This window comes from Chroicocephalus ridibundus, chromosome Z (assembly GCF_963924245.1).
Source record: "Chroicocephalus ridibundus chromosome Z, bChrRid1.1, whole genome shotgun sequence".
Lineage (NCBI taxonomy): Eukaryota > Metazoa > Chordata > Aves > Charadriiformes > Laridae > Chroicocephalus > Chroicocephalus ridibundus.
The window spans coordinates 48142476-48159515 of record NC_086316.1 but is presented as its reverse complement, the minus strand read 5'-3'; the positions used below and the strand labels follow the sequence as shown (position 1 = coordinate 48159515).

At 41.2% G+C, this 17040-nt stretch overlaps 1 protein-coding gene across 2 annotated transcripts in view; it reads right to left on the bottom strand.

Moving 5' to 3' along the window:
• The window catches only part of CEMIP2 (cell migration inducing hyaluronidase 2), a 53578-nt gene that overhangs the window by 21231 nt on the left and 15307 nt on the right, over window positions 1-17040 (bottom strand). For both annotated transcript variants that reach the window (XM_063320164.1, XM_063320163.1), the window contains exons 3-9: window positions 12321-12461; window positions 11219-11780; window positions 8393-8562; window positions 6823-7011; window positions 3641-3810; window positions 941-1150; window positions 361-566 (exon numbers count right to left, since the gene is read on the bottom strand). In XM_063320164.1, coding sequence (XP_063176234.1) covers window positions 361-566; window positions 941-1150; window positions 3641-3810; window positions 6823-7011; window positions 8393-8562; window positions 11219-11780; window positions 12321-12461 — 1648 coding nt within the window. The remainder of the gene's footprint in view (window positions 1-360; window positions 567-940; window positions 1151-3640; window positions 3811-6822; window positions 7012-8392; window positions 8563-11218; window positions 11781-12320; window positions 12462-17040) is intronic.

Genomic DNA, 17040 nt, shown 5'->3' with positions numbered 1-17040 from the left:
GCAATGATAAACTTGTTAAAAAACAAGCTTCTCCAAGAGATTAGTAGTATGCAGAAAAAATAGTAGTGACAACTTGAGAATTGCATGCCTTTACACAGAAGATGCACCCTTAAAAGTCTGTTGAACAAGCATCGCAAAAACAAGAACCTTCCTACAAAACAACTTATTTTCTCTCTTCAATAAAAGACTAAATGCTAATTTTTATTTTTTTTAATACCACCACTATGTGAACTACATTTAAGGTGTCTGCATTCATTAAATTATACATAAAAATGTTCCCATCTTATGTGGTCAAGAGATTATCAGCAGTTTAACTGCTGCAGCTGGTTTGGTTTTACTTTTTCACCATGAAATACTCACATGCAGTCTGTGGCTGGCACTGGGACATAACTTCCATACACTTTATCCCTAATACCAATACACATGCTGCTGTTCCTATCCGTAGGAAGAAGAGTGCCTGGTTTCGTGACTAGCCCAAGGTTGTGGAAAAAAGTATTCCTCTGCTCAATGCCATCTTCTGTGAAGAAACAGTGACCTAGTGTGTCATAGCCAATGGTGTCCTTTATCTGCAGAAATACGAGTTCATTATGTCAGTAGCAATAGCATTTACTGAGATTTATTTGACAAGTACCATTTAGTTTTACTGTCTTGGCACAGCTGCAGAGTGAAGCTTCAGTATCAGCAGTTCAGATGATTCAAGCACACAGTTTTATTTATCCCTTACAAACACACTACTATGTCTGGAGAGCTTAGCTGCCTGTAAGAATCTGAGAAAACAGAATGGCAAGAACTGTTAGAAGTAAGATACTGTTTGTACTTGTTCATTTGTTTGTTGCAATACAAAAACATTGTTGAGCATTAAGGTCAAAGAACGGAGAGGACTATTTTTTCCTCTAAAAGTTCTTTATAACGCAGTATGTTTTACTCTCCTTGCACCTACCAGCAAGCCATTAGTTCCATGAACAGTCACACATCTGGAAAAACAGTGATGAATGGAAAGACCTTCCAGGTATGTCTTAAAACTGTAACCTCCTTTTTCATCCACATCCCCACAAAGGTGAAAGTGAACAGGGTAACTCCCAATCTGCTGCTGGCCCATTTGCTTCAATTCCACATAGGAGAGATGAACAGATGTGAAATTCTTAAAAATCTAAAATATAATGAGAAGTCCAGAATGAATAGCCAACTATTTGCTTTTTAACCAACAGAAATGTAAGTTAATACATCATCCACACCAGATGTACAGAAGTTAGAGGTACACAGTTACCACAGGCCAACACAGCAAGAGTTAGAACAATTGTTACTGCCTTGTAAAAGAGTAACCTTCATAAAAGCTAAATCCCCATACGGCTAAACAAGTCAATTTTCACCAGACACATTGCCACACTTCACTGTTTGGTCTTTACCAGCTGGCACATTAAATATTCTTTATGTATAACCACATACTGTCCAAATAAACAGAAGCCATCCACACCAGGGCCTGTCTATACAGAAGCTGTACCAGCGTAGCCCACCTGGGACAGGCTTAGTTGAATAAAACCACAGAATAATACAGATTCAAAGGAACCTGTTGAGACACCTGGTCCAATCACCCACTCAGCACAGGGTCAGCTTAAAGACAGCTGCTCAGTACATTGCCCAAGGAATACCTCCAGCCACAGAGATGCTCGTTTGATGTCAACTGGTTCTTCCCTTTAATTTTCCTGGTACCCAAGCAGAATTTGCCTTGTGGAAGCTTGGTCCCATTGCCTTTTGTCCTACCACTGCGCACCTCCAAGAATTGCTCTGGCCTCCCTGAACCCTCCCCAGTGCCTAAAGACAGCACCGAGATCCCTTCTCTCTGCCTTCCCCACACCAAACAAGCCTTGTTCTCTCAGCTGCTCCTCACCCATCATCACATAGACCCACACACTGGCTTCACTGGACATACCCCAGTGCGTTTACATCCTCTTTGCAACGGGAACCCAAAACTGGGCACAGTAGTCCAGAGGAACTTCATTGTTAAGGAAGATATGAAATTGCCTTTGAAATCATACAGCTTCAACAGTAACACTACCTAAACTAAAGTAAAATGGGGGCTGTACTAGTAACACAGGAAAGCAAAAGTATTTTCTTCCACCTAACCTGCTACAAAACCAGAAACCAAGTGCAAGAGCTAAACTGCCAGGAGCTAAGCTGAGAAAAAACCCTTTTTTATTATTTCATTAACTTACCTGTAGTGGGCATTTATCAAAAATAACCATTTTCATAGGTACTTTGTACTCTGGGGAAATAAGTAATACTGACTTTTTCCCCCCCCTCCTCTAATTGCACTCCTAAGATTTATACACCTAAAATGCAGACGGATGGTCAAAGATAGGCATCCCTGAGATCTCCGACTCTTAACACTTAAAAGCACTAATGCGGTTGTATAACTTCGAACCAACGCCTCTCCTCACTGCCACTAAGCCTCCTTTATGCTATTGTCCCCATGACCAGCAGAAAATCCAGGATGACCAAAACCCCTGAGTCCATTAACATTTGCTAATGTGCCTCGGCTCCCTCTGCTTGAGCAGCAAGATTATCATAAGCCGAAAATGCTTTTAGTGCTGAAGTCTGGGTTTGGCAGCTGAAACTCAGCTGCTCTGAACCGTCTCCTGGGAACTGTTTAACAACTTTGATGACTCAAAATGTTTGTTTTCTGTTCTATCTTCCAGACATCCCAGGGGTCTGCTGTATTTGTGCTATTGTGGCAATCAAGGTCACTCTTTGCAAGATTCACAGCTTGTCATTACCTTCTTTCATTACATTATCTTAAACACAAAAGAGTGCTTTGAGCCCACCTACTTCGCCTTCACAAAACAAAAGCTGCCACACAGTGGGGAAACGGCATATTTTCTTTCCCACCATTATGTCCACCACTATAAAATTGAAATCTGCATCCAAATATATTAGAAAGAGAAATTCAAACTGTGACCAGCACAGAATGAGCACAAATGCATTTGCATTTAAAATAAAAGAACTCAAACTTCTCCAGCATCAGTGAAGAGCTGGTCACTGCTGCTCAATCCTTTCATCTAAAAACATGTGTAAATACAAGTTTAAATATTAGTTTTGAAATCACTACTGTGTCCCAGCTTTCTTTATGTTTATGGTAATACAAGAAATTAGAAGCAGTTTCCTTTACATAACCTTACTACTTTCAATTTTTTAAAAAAATTAAATAAAAAACCACCATGGTCCAACTCCGTTTCTTTCCTCTCCATGCCTCTCTACTGCCCAATTTCAGATGAGGCAGATCTCTAGGATTCAATGCTCAACACTTGGGGAAGGAGAAAGGCAGTGAAAGCAGGGAAGCCAGAAAAGGGAGATCAAACTTTATTCTGGTGTATTACAGGATACACGTGCATGGACGTCACTTATGAGGTTTAATCCCTGCCACACAACATTTCATGCATTGATATCCCTTCCTCCAATTCTGCAGACTAAGTCCTATTGAGTTAAACGTAATTTTGCAAAAGCTGAGAACGAAGTGACTTCTACACAGAGCAACTGTATGAATTGATATGAAGTTTTCAAATCCCTCCATGTTTAGCATTCATCTTTTTGCCCTCGATATGCCTTTACATGACAGAAAGCTACTTTAAAATGTTTTCCAGACCTTGATATGTCCACCAAATGTATCGTAATTGAAGAACTGACACTCCTTTTCACGATAGCAGGTATTTTCTGTCTCCCCCTTGATTAAGATGTTCCTCGTAAGAACTCCGACTTCTGCCCTCATGTCCACTCCATCAATAATTTCTCCTACATGCGGAAACTGTGGATTTTCTGCCCAAAAACAGTTTTGAAGGAAAAGAAAAAAAAAAAAAAAAAAGAGTTGTCATTGATTAAAACCAAACCAAACTTATTTCATATAAGCAAGCTAATCGCACCAACAAACCCCCTGTATTTTAATACCTCAACGTGCTGCTCTCTCTTAGCTTTTCTGTGCTAAGGCACACAAAAAGCATAAAACTGTGAGATGACAAACATTCACCCAGCTAACCCCAAGCAAATTCCCCCCTTCCAGACTGCAGTTGACTCAATGATAGTTAAGCATGTTGCAAGATGACAAATCAAGTGCGGTACTCCATGTTTCCTTCCAGAACAAAGTGCCATCTACATATTTTTTATTTTAGTAAGACAACTAATCGTAAACAAATACCAACATTTTATTTGCAAGTGCATCTTAATCTCAGTCCAATAATTTGTGAACAGAACAGACCAAAAACAAAGAAAGTTTTAAATGAATCCAAGGTATCTAAAAAATCTTTAATGAAACACAAATGTAGATTGGCTTTAAAAGATGCTGGCTCCTAATCCATTCCAATGAAAAATTAAGAACTGAAAATACGGCCAAAACACCTTTAGAAAATGCTGTATCCAACCCTCTCTGAAAGAGAAGAGGAGTTGCTTTCCTACCTAAATTTGCTCTTTCTTAGACAGCTATTCTGAGGACACATAAACTATACAAACTGAGAAAATTATCTGGTCCTGTAAACTTAAAAAAAAATTATGTGAGGTTTTTTAAAAAAAAGATTTCCCCCCCCGCCCTTGTTTTTTGTTGGTTTTTTTTTTCCCATTTATTGATAGCCTGAATACAGACTGTCACTATCCCTTCAAAGCTTACAAAAGGATACAAGCCTAAACTGGTCATGACCACAATACGAAGTAGAATCAAGAGTGGTATTAATTCTGTACCTGCCGTTGAGGATTTGAAAAGACAATAGATGTCTTTAAATGGGACTGCACTCCTCTCCTTGAAGGCTTACCTATTGTTTTTCTCTATATTTGACTAGCGTACATAAATCAAGTGAAGAAGGAGCAATTAGGCTTTCTGCAAAAGAATACTGTTTAGTTTTCTTACTACAAAGGTGCCAAAATAGCTAAAAACTTAGCAAAAAATACAAGAAATAATTTAAAAGTATGGTGAGCTCTTCAGCATGTTAAGTTTGCCATTCCATAAAAAATTCGTTCTTTGAAGAACAAATATATAGGGTGATTTGGGGATTTTTTTAAACAGTATCTGTAACTATGACAAAAGAAACTCGATATTGGGGGCAAAAAAAACCAAGATGCCCAGAGAGGTGGTGGAAGCCCCATCCCTGGAAGTGTTCAAGGCCAGGCTGGATGGGGCTCTGAGCAGCCTGGTCTAGTGGGAGGTGTCCCTGCCCATGGCAGGGGGTTGGAACTAGATGATCTTTAACATCCCTTCCAACCCTGACAATTCTATGATTCTGTGATTCTAAGATAGGCCAGTTCATCTGCTTTAACATCTTTTAAAGATCTATATATAGTTCAGATAGCATTTATTTAAACAAAAAAAAAAAAGAAGCCAAGATTTTGGATTTTATGCCATACTTTGTATCTTGTTAAAAAAAAAAAAACAATTCCTTTTTCATTTTTTAAATCCTTTAAAAGCAGCTGCTTTTTCACAGTACAAGAATTCCAAGATGAAATGGAATTTGTACATACACTGTTCAGTGGTGACAAAAACCTTCTTAAACTTCATACTACAACCTTCAAGCTAAGCTTGCTCTTTAAAATGCTGTGCCCAATAACACACAGAACGTGGGACACTTAAGACCAAAGCCCAGGAAGTGTCATGCCCAATGGCACTAAGCCAGCTCTGCGGCTTCACACACCCGGGTATTCTCCAACATATAATGTGAACTTAGAGACACTTTTTCCATATCTTCACAATGCAGCAAAGCCTGTATCTGACCCATACTAGCAAATGCTGTGGGATGCAAACTGCACCTACAGTCAGTCTTTTAAGGTATAGGAACCGGAAAATTTGAGCGCATTCACAGCAAAACTTCTGAGAATGGAGAAAGAGAAGGGCAGAATGGTTCAAAGAAGAGGAAGTCGCACCATACAGAGGTGAATGGGAGAAAACCAGACCCTGAAGAGTGCTGATCAGCTGCTGCAGAACAGTGTTAGTTAGTTTGTGCTAGAAACTGATACTGCAGCCCACCAGAAGGGAGAGAGAGGGGAGGCTCAGGACCTGAGGCTGGTGGGCCACCAGGGAGGAGGGCGCTGGCACAGATGGGGCACAGAGTGGCAGAAGGGAAACACAGACGCCAGCAGAGCAGGGCAGCTGGTCCCACGGGAGGCTCTCGTGAAGTCAAGCAGAATGACTCAGATAATAAAAAAGGAAACGGTCAACAACATGCGTGACCATTTTGCGTGCATCACGCCTAAAGGAAAAACAGTTTGCAACTACTCAGGGATATCCTGTGTGAGCAGAGGCTTGGAAGCGCCACATATTTCATATGCGTTTTGCTGGTAGGGGGTGGAGGGGAAACTGAGGAAAAGGGAAGAAAAAAGTTCAAACATTGACATTTTCTTTTTTCTTCCCTCCCCCCCCCTCCTTTTTTAATAACAACAGAAAAAATTATAATGATAGCACTTCAAAAGATGGAAAGGGCGCTAAAGTCAAAGGAAATGGTAATCACCACAACAGCCATTTAAGCACATATAAAGAGAACTAGTGAAAAGGAGCCAAGAAAGGAAAACAAGCATAATCTCCTTGGAAGAAAACTAAACTGTTCAATGAGCCTGGGAAGACAGGAGAAAGAGAAAGTCAGTATGGTAAGCTGTGAGGCAGACCTGACATCGTGCGCAGCAATTTTACAGCAAGGAGAAGGAGAAGTACATGGTCCTGTATACAGCAACAAAGAGAGAGAGAGAGAGAGAGAGAGAGAGAGAGAGAGAGCGAGCGCGAGGGAGATATATGAACAGGCTGCACTGCTGTTAATAAGTATTTCGCACGCTTCTTCAAGTTGTGACTGCTCATACCTTTAACTTTGACCTGATGCTTGGTACACTCTGGGCAGGGAAGGAGGGTGAATTCCTCCGTCTGATACATTGAATAGTCTGTGCTTGCGACCACAATCCGGTCTCCAGGCGCCCAACTACTAACATCATCCAGAAGATTAAGTATCACTCCACCTACAGCTTCCACCTGGAAGCCTGAAATTGGGACACCTAATAAAAAAAAAAAGTAAACACAATGTAAGATTATATTCACCTTTATATGACACCATCTCCAAGAAGATACTAATACAAAGTGTATGAGATTTCACAAGCTCCAAAGCCTTCTTAAGTACAATTTTGCTCTGACATGTGCCAGTATGAGATACCATTACAGCCTGCTTGTTTGGTGGATATCAAAAAAAAAACAAATGGAAGAGATAAGAACAGTGACAGGAAAAAAAAATAGTCTATGACTTTTTTTTAAAAAAAAAAACCCTAATATCATATGGCAACAATTTGTAGGTCCAGCTACCTCTGCTCGCTTCAAGTGACATTTTTCTGACGTTTAATTGAGGATCTGGCAAAAAAAAAGTAGGGGGACTTTCCTTTTAATTCACAACTAATAGAGACATGATTTAGTGGTGGTTTTGGCAGAGTAGGCTGATGGTTGGACTCGATCTTAAAGGCCCCTTCCAATCTAGACAATTCTATGATAAAACAGTTTGGCAGGCAAAATTACACACACATGCTATTTCACTGCCTGGCAATGGATTTGCGTTAAGTTCAGCAATCTTGCTTACTCTTGACCCTAACTCTACAGTACCAGCAAGTAAAAGATGCATGTTGGTGGATTTTTATTTTTTTTAAATATATATATACTTTTTTCATAGGGCTGTAATGACAGTAAAGGAGTAGTAGCAAATAGCTCAATTACTTAAACAATAAATACCCAGCTAGCTTAAAAAAAAAAAATCTTCTAAGGCAAATAAAATATTGGTTAGTGATTCTACAAACAGAAAAAGATGACTGTCCCTAGAAAGCAAAACTCAGATCAAAAATATCTTAAATACAAAAATCAGTAAAGGATGAAAGCAAATGAGTAGTAGGCCTTCCAGGCTCTTTACACCACAGATTCAACTTGGTATGAGAAAAGCTGCGTAAAGTTCAGCATCAAACAGCAACAGAAAATTCTAAAGAACAAAAGATCTCTCTTGGCTTCTACCACATTTTCTTTTTAGGATCATAATCACCACCTCAGAAGCTTACATTTAAAATATACATGGCTGAAAAATGACTAAGCGACAAGAAAAAAAAAAAGTCTGTTTCAGCCTTTTGTAAGACCCCTTATCTCTTATCTAAATATATTAAAAATGAAGACTCTTAATGTTATGCTGTTCACATCCTGTACACAAACAGACTGAGAAAATAGGTTGTACTGAAGAACTGTGTCCTCACGCTTCATCCATAGCAAGGAAAAAAAAAAAAAATCTCAAAAAACTTACAGTAGCACTCAGAAATTTAAATTGCAATCAACAGTTCCAGTGAAAAAAGCACACACAATATTTTTTTTACTGCTTCCCCAACTGCAGGATTTCACAAAATGCTTTCCTACCATCATTCCATTCGCTGTAAGCTCTCACAACAAACTTCTGACCATCCACTGTGAAAAACTCTTTCTGAGCAAGAGCTTTCCCACCAGTGCTGTGATTTTCATAGTTTCTCACTGATTCATTACAGGAAGAATTTCCACCACCTATGACACCAACGAAAGCCCAGGCTTGCCTGTGAAAAACGTAAGTAAGTGTTTAAATAGAACGGTCCTTAACAAATTCTTTACAAACAGGTAAAGGACAAGACAAGGAGCACAGAAATCACATATAATCCTTTTGCCTGCTCTTCCAAAATAATTTTAAAATGCAACTTCCAAATGCAGAAGAAAAATGGGCAGACCTCACTGAAAAGAAACAAAGTTTAAAATAATTGGGTGTCCTATATACAAATTGGCAAATATAAAAGAGCAAAAAGCTCTTAATGGAGAAGACTTTCACATACATTTTTAGTACAACATCCAACAAGATACACTTTTCCCAAAAAGCGCATCGCATGAGATGAGCGACAGAAGCGATACAGGATCCTACTCCCAAACAGCTTTACTGGGGCACAGGAGGACCAGGAGCTGGTGTCCACATTCCAGCTGCGGCTGCTGCCGTCATGGCGCTGTGGCAGGCAGCATCCCAGCGCAAGGGCCAGGAGTCCCAGGAGGCGGCACGTGCATTAGGCCGGGAGGGATGGACACAGCCAGCGCCAGCCACTGGCCATCACTGTGCTGGATGGGCAATACCTTTTGAATCTTTCAAAATGCGCAGACCCAGAAAAGGAACCACATACAGTTACACAACCTTTGCACGAGGTGTCACCGATGTTTCTGGAGGCTGAGACCAAGGATTTTTTGCTTTTCCCCCCCTCACTGGCCCTCCCCTCAGCTGGACACCTACTTGGCCAAACACCAGCATGCAACAGCGAACTGTCCTGGATGCTGCTTCCCCTTCCTACAGCTCTGCTCAATGCATCCAAGTTTTTGGAAATGAAAAACACATCGCATGCCACAGAAAGCTTCCATCAAGGTCAAAAAACAAGACTATTTTGCTGTCCTTTACTGCTGTGTAATGGCATAATTATGTGTGCAGAGGAAGTAGTCGAGATCATCTATTAAAAAGCTGAACAATTTTGCATCATTAAGTTGAATCATTTGCCCCAAATGAAAACAGCATCAGCTAGCTGGACTATAGTCTGTTGCCAATGATTGATTCAAAGTCAGATATTAAAACTACCTTCAACCTGGTTGCCTTTATTTCGGTGCCCTCATGGTGTTCTCATTGTTTGGGATTAAAAGGCCAAACTAAACTGTTTAGTGCTAATGTGTTCACAGGAATGGTACATACTGGGCTAGCTTTTCAGTAATAGCAGCAAACAAACTGAACATTTAATATACCAACATTTAAAATAATTATCAAGATATTTTAATGCATGCTGTTTCACAGGGAGAGGCAAAAGAGGAGAGGGATGTAACGGCGTATTCACCCCCATGCTGAAATATACTTCACTAGCTTTACAGTGACAGCGCTGCTTTTCCTCAGTGACCACTCGGGGAGAGCTCCTCATCCGCCTTCCACAGTGGAACGAGCCACTTTTATGTGCTTACAGAGCCTCTACCGGCTAATGAAAACAGACAAGAATCAGTTCAGCAGAGAGGCTGCTTCTTCCCAGCTGCGGGCTGAACCTCCTCATTTCAGACAAACCAGCGTGGAGGTCATGGCTGAGACCAACACCAGAAACCCACACCTCCAGGCCAGGTCGGGGCTGGCTGTCCAGACACCTGAACAGCAGCCACATGGGCTTGCCTGCTTTCAAAAGGTGGCACCTATTAGGGGATGTCCAGGTGTCAGCACCTCCGACCAAACTGCTTCAGAGGCAGCATTGCCAGCACTTTCCATCCCACGACCACAGGTTTACAAAGCCACTGGACACAAACGTGCTCCTGACGGGAACCGAGGTCAGAACACGCCATCCGGACTCTCATCCCACCTCTGTCAAAGCAGAAGGAGGAAACTAACTGGAATCCAGATGTTGAAGGATCGTGAGGGGTAAGAATAGAACGGAAAAACTAAACGACCGATATCCTGGAAAACAGAAGCAGGTTATACAACACCATCTTAATGGAAGCTGAAAAACAGACTGACAATTAGTTGGGAGACTTGGTGTCCCTTCTGCTTGTGTTGCTAACCCTGTGCAGAACAAAGCCAAGTTCAGAACATACAATGCAAAAAGTCATGTGCAATAATTCCTCTTGTATCTCTTCTACTATCCCACCATCCAAACCATGTAGACCATCTGAAAAGAATGGTCAAAAGATACAGAAACACCTTACAAGTGTACTTCAGTAACAAAATACTTTTACAGATCAGTTCCCTTGTAGAATCAGTGGAGGGGTAATGTACTTTCATTTCAGCAGTGTACATGTATGAAATAAGATGCTGTTTGATATACTGGATTAGCATCCCTTTCCTGTACTGAGTTTCTAGCTTGGCATTCCTTTCTACTCCAGACAAAATCATATGCATTAAAAGCTTCACCTAGCAACTGTTTTCTATCGGTGCGTTTGAATGAGAAAAAGATTCCTCACACACAGTTCTGTAAAGAACAGTGAAAGAGAGCAATTATGAATAAGTAATAAAGTCTATCACACAGATACCTGTAACTGTCAGTCTCTGCGCTATCAAGATACTGCACACTGAACACTACTACTGCAGTGCTACAGGAAACACCAAGAATCCTCTGAAGACTTTAAGAACAGACACGGCCAAAGTTTAATCCCCAAAAGGCGGCAGAATCTGTATCTATTCCTTACTCTGCACAGGAAGGAAAATAAATTATTTACCTGTAACTCAATCCTCTAACAAATTTACTCCCCAGGAGATTTTGAATGGTCACTCTGGTTTCCTCCAGTAGATTTTTAGCAGCTGAGTCTCCTACAGCAATAGCAACAATGCGACCAGGACTTCCATTTTTCAGTAAGTTCTGGAGCTTCAAGCTTTCTTCTGCGAATTCATGAGTATCAAACTTCAGCACATCCAAAATCTCTGCTGTGTCCTGATCGATCACTCTCACATTTAGTCCTCGGGAAAAATTCCTTTTAAATGTATAATGACCATAGGCCAGCCCTGAGAAATACATAGTCTTTGACAGAAGAGTCCACGATAACTTCTGGTGCCCGTGCAACTCCAGCGTTCCTTCAGGGCCCACGCCAATAAATTTTTTGCCAAATTCTGGCACATCAGCACCTTCGTTTGACTTCCCATACAAAATAATAGTTGCTTTGGATTTATAGCGGCATTTCTCTGCTCCAACATGAAGCATTCCACCATCCTTTATCAGGATAAATCGAGTTCTCAAGGTAATATTTTTAGAACCTTCTTTATCATCACCAAAAACAAGTAATCCTAAAGGAAAAAAGAAAAAATTATGTAAGTCAAAGCAAAATTCAGATAGACTGAAAGAACCAAGTTCTGCAACAAGAACAACAGAAAAATTACAGATTTATTTTTCACATCCATTAATTAAGCTGTTATGCTCTTATATATGTTTAAGAATATTTGGGAAAGTACCTCCTGCCAATTATGATTTATCTTTCTAAGAATTTGGTCAGCTTATTCCTATTTTCTTCTGTCTATATGGTAGAATTACTAAAATACCACAGTCCCCATCAGAAGACAAATCATATCTTGTACAAGGAAGGCTACTACGCAAGCCTTGTTTTACTATACCCTACCGAAAACCACGTCAATGCTCCACTGAAAAGACTCTACAGTGTTCATTCATCTTTTTAATTATATTCCTGGCCTGACAGCAGGCTGAAAAGTAAAAGCAGGAGAACTGATCAATATGCAGCAACATAAAATTCCAATACATTTTTCACGTAATCACAGAAGTAAAAACTATGCAGTAAACTGAAGCATGATGTTCATCATGCCATTTCATACCTCCATCCTGTATAACTATAGAGTGTACTGTGGCGTCTGAGTTCAGACGAAACAAATCCCCTTTTTTGATAAAAACTCTCTTTTCAGGATCTTTTCCAGGGCTCCAGTTTTTAAGACGAGGATTCTGATCAGGACAATTCTCTGCAATACAATGTGAAATTCAGCTTTTGAAAAACAAGCATCATCATGTCAATCAAGACAGCACCAGGATGAACACGAGCAAGGCAGAGTCGGTCACCCACAAGCGACTCCCACCACCTTCTGTGGTTACAACACTGCAGCCACTGATGCTACTGTTTGTATTCAAGAAGCCAAAAAGTTATCTGAAAGGCTGCTAAACTCTCAAGGGTGGGAAGGCATTCTTACACTGAATTAAACTACTGATGACCACAGACTGAACTGTCAACATACACTACTGACGGTAGGCACTTCTGAATCCCATCTGATTTTTTTGAGATTTTTCTACACTAACTCCAGCAGATGAGGAGAGGGAAGTGGGAAGCACGCGGATCCACAGCAGGCACACTGAGCACTGGATGTCCTAGGCCAGCTACCAACATGGTTGTAAAGCATCTAAACATCTCGCCTCCCTCAAGGTCTCTCGCTGTGTAAGAAAGGCTGATCCCTTCTTGCTTTTAAGCATCCGAATTGCTACTTTCAGTGTAGGTTTGTCAGTAAGGGATAAAGAGGGACAAGACATCCTTAGCATACTTGGTATAATACCTCACTGGTTAGAGCAGTTTCCTGGGAGACACGACATTTGGGTCTAAACTCATGGTTTGTGCTCCTTCGGAAGTCAGCTTCAAACCACGCGAGAGCAGAGACACACGCAATCCTTGCTGAAACCCTGATGAAGGACTGGTGCTACACAGGCAATAACGCCATACTGTGAGGCCAGAACAGGAGAAGCAGCAGCAGCAAGAAGTGAACAGGGTTGTGCGATTTCAGGCGAAGTTAACAGTGGTGTGGTATTTACAACATGCACATCTTTAGCATATTAAGCAGCTGAGTAACGCAGCAGCACAGACATACTACAAAAACGGGAAATATATTCCTTTGATTTTATTACCAAAAGAAAAGCCAGACTGAAAGTGTTTTTCTTAAGCAAAAGACAACGCAAAAGATGCCAAAATAAACAGGCTACCAGCCCAACAGAGTATGAGTCAAAATAGCCTTTTCAAATTTTATCTTCTGGAGAAAAGCACCCACACATCTGCAGTGCAACTTTGGGGGCAAAAAGCTGTTAGTAATAGCCCATTCTTGCAAAATCTAAAGAAAGCAAAACCTATCCACAAGTTTAACACAGGCCAGCCTTAGTTTTGCTGACAGAAATGTTTTTCCTCTGGTGTTACTCTCCACATTTCAAATCCTTTCCAACTCAGGAAACCCACATAAACCAAGATTTGACTACCAGTGGGAAAAAATTAGCAGAACTGCACAAGGGCAAAAGGCATCCAAGCAGTAATATAAAAATAAAAACAAAAGAAAATCTTTGGGGGGGGATCCTAAGAAGACAGCATTTAGAAAAATCAAATTCAGCACATGAGGGAAAGCCAAAAAGCAAGAAGCATCGCAACCAGCAAGACTGCTGAGCACTCCCCAGATAAATGCAGGTCTATTGCCTGACTCATGCAGAGTCACTAAACCCCTTCCCCCAGACACCACACACACAAGCACTGTGAAGAAACACATATTTCCTGGCTGGTAGCAAAGGGCAATGAGAGGAAACCATGAGTCAGCAACCTGATCATTTCTGCTTAGCGTGATTCACAGAAGAGAAGAACTAGTAAGTGTGTTTTTTTCTGTTGAGTCAGAAAGAAGAGTTACAGCACAATAACTCGGAAAAAAAATAACAATTTATATCTATTTTACATTACAATCCAGCAAGGAAGCCATCAGCATCAGAAATAGGCACTCCTACAATGCGAGCTTGCTTCTGAAGCACGGTGGATCAACTTTTTGGCAATCAGATCAGATGTGCTTAGAAAAAGTATTTTGAAATTCTCCCTTAGCAACTGCAGTGGGGTGCAGGGAAACATCAAATATTTAATACTTCACCATATGTTACCTCCAAAATTACTGATCAGATTTTACAGACCACAGTCGTTGCCTCTGCAGTTAGGGTTAAACAAAAACAGAAGCATAGACCAGAAAATGTTAGGTAGTTTTGGCCTTGCCAAATTTAACCACTCATGTTGAGAATTTTCCAAGTCAAGCCTCTGCTTTGAAGCGTTTTTATAGAAACGGGTCGGGTCGGCTCTCCTTAAGGTTTAGTTGCTTCTAATTGAGTTGGGAAATGGGGGGAAGTGACATTTTTCCAAATGGTGGGGAAAAAAAAAACACACAAAAAACCACCCTGCCAAAAAAAAAAAATATTCTAGAACCTTCCATGTGCTGGAGCATGGATATGAAATTTGGCAGAAGAAAAGGCAGGAAACAGTTCTCAAGATGTAGTTAAATAGTTGCTTTCTACCTGCTTAGCCACCAAGTCTGGAGTTTTTAAGCCCTCTGGGAAAAAGTTATCAGTGTTATATTATGCTTAGCAGAAGTTTATCACAGTTTGGCAGCTACATTTTCTGAGGATCCTGTTTACCCTGGGCAAGCTCCAGCCGAGAGCTGCAAAGGCCAAGCAGAACTTTTCCTCGAGAACCTCCCCAGCTTGTCATCCTGACCCTGCGGCACAAGCCCTTGGAAATGAGGAAGGAAATTGCATTTCCAGTGCTCTCCCTGATCTCCAGTGTTCAGGACTCCTTGGAAAAAAAGATGATGACAGGAAGATAAAAGCAAGGAGGAAGAAAAAGAGCAGCTGACAGGCAGGAACAGAAATGCAGACAAGTATCATTTTCCCTTTGGGGAAGGTACGCCGGAGGTTTAGGATTTACACACAATTAGTGCTAAGTCTCACATTCCCTCCACTGCCTTTTAAACAGCCATCAAAATTACTGACAATATGGATTTCCAATTAGGCCTTACGAAGAACGCACCTAGCTGGAACTGGTGCCGTTGGCTGCAGCACCGCGTGTGCTAGGCTGGAGCTGAGCATATCAACCTTTCAACCTGTTGGGAGACTTTTGGGGAGCCGCTGTGGCAACAACACTGCAAGATTACAGTTCCAGACAGGCTTTCCTTGGTGCTTCTCTTATGTCAGGGTTTCCAAAGGATTCTACAGGTGCTTGTTGGGTTTTTCTCAAAGCATAATACAGGATTGAGGGAGGTCTCATCCTCCCCCTCTACTCTGCCTTGGCGAGGCCAAATCTGGAGTCCTGCGTCCAGTTCTGGGCTCCCCAGTTCAAGAAGGACAGGGAACTGCTGGAGAGGGTGCAGCAAAGGGCTACCAAGATGATTAGGGGACTGGGACACCTCTCTTATAAGGAAAGGCTGAGGGATTTGGGTCTTTTTAGTCTGGAAAAAAGACAGCTGAGAGGGTGATCTTATCAATGCTTATAAATACTGAAAGGGTGGGTGTCAGGAGGATGGGGCCAGGCTCTTTTCAGTGGTGCCCGGGGACAGGACAAGAGGTAACAGGCACACACTTGAACATAGGAAGTTCCCCTTAAACATGAGGAGGAACTTCTTTACTTTGAGGGTGGCAGAGCACTGGAACAGGCTGCCCAGAGAGGTGGTGGAGTCTCTGTCTCTGGAGACATTCAAAACCCACCTGGACGTGTTCCTGGGCAACCTGCTCTGGGTGACCCTGCTTTGGCAGGGGGGTTGTACCAGATGATCTCCAGAGGTGCCTTCCAACCCTACCATTCTATGATTCTGTGAAACTTCAGAAAGACACAATGCAAAAATTAATGCTGAAAATTGCCCTTGACTTCCATCGAGAAGCAGTGGGACACTGAAGGAAAGCACTCGCTACCTTGGATTACTCCTTAGTCCTTACATTAAGTCACTACCATAGATAAAAAAAAGCCCATCTACTAAATCACAGCAACTCTTCCTGCAACATCCTCAGTACCTCGGGTGATCCATCAACCACGTGCTGACCATGCATTCAGTGCAAAAAAATCCACACAACTCAATGCCTCTGGAATGAACTAATGCAGATGAAGCAAAACCATTCCAAAACCACCTACACTTTTAAAAAAGGCAAGAAAACTCCTTCACATTTTCAGCTTTTAAAGCATAAAGGGACTATTATTTTACATATCCCGCAGCACAAGATAACACCTCACTTCTACTAAAGCCACATTAAAATCTACAACTTTTAGTTAATTAAAAGTTACAGTCTTGATATCAAAGCAGAAAGATGTTTCCCCCCCGCCAAAGTACTTCTCAGAGTCAACTGGTTAAGTCACCCTTCAGCCTTCTCTTGAACTTGGCTGTAACCAAAGTACTTACTGCAGATATGTACCCGCTACCAGTGGTCTGGGTCACAACATCACAATAACTTTCCATTCACTACTCCCTCAGGTTTTTTTTGTTTTCCTTCACAATTATTAGGAAAACTTCAACCAAGAAGAAGGTGCCACTGCCAAGGGTGTTCCAGTTAGATGTGCGCATTTATTTTCTATTGTCATCTGAAATCTTCAATTGATTATCTAATTTGTTCAGCGTTTGTTGCACTGACTTTGGAAACTGAATCTTTTGAGTTACTATGCCAAAAGCTACTGAAGAGTCTAAGTCTGTTGTGTTACAATAGCCAACAGTTCCTACTTAAAACCCCGTTTAACTTCTGCCTTAAAAAAAACCAAAACAACCAAAACCAAACAAACAA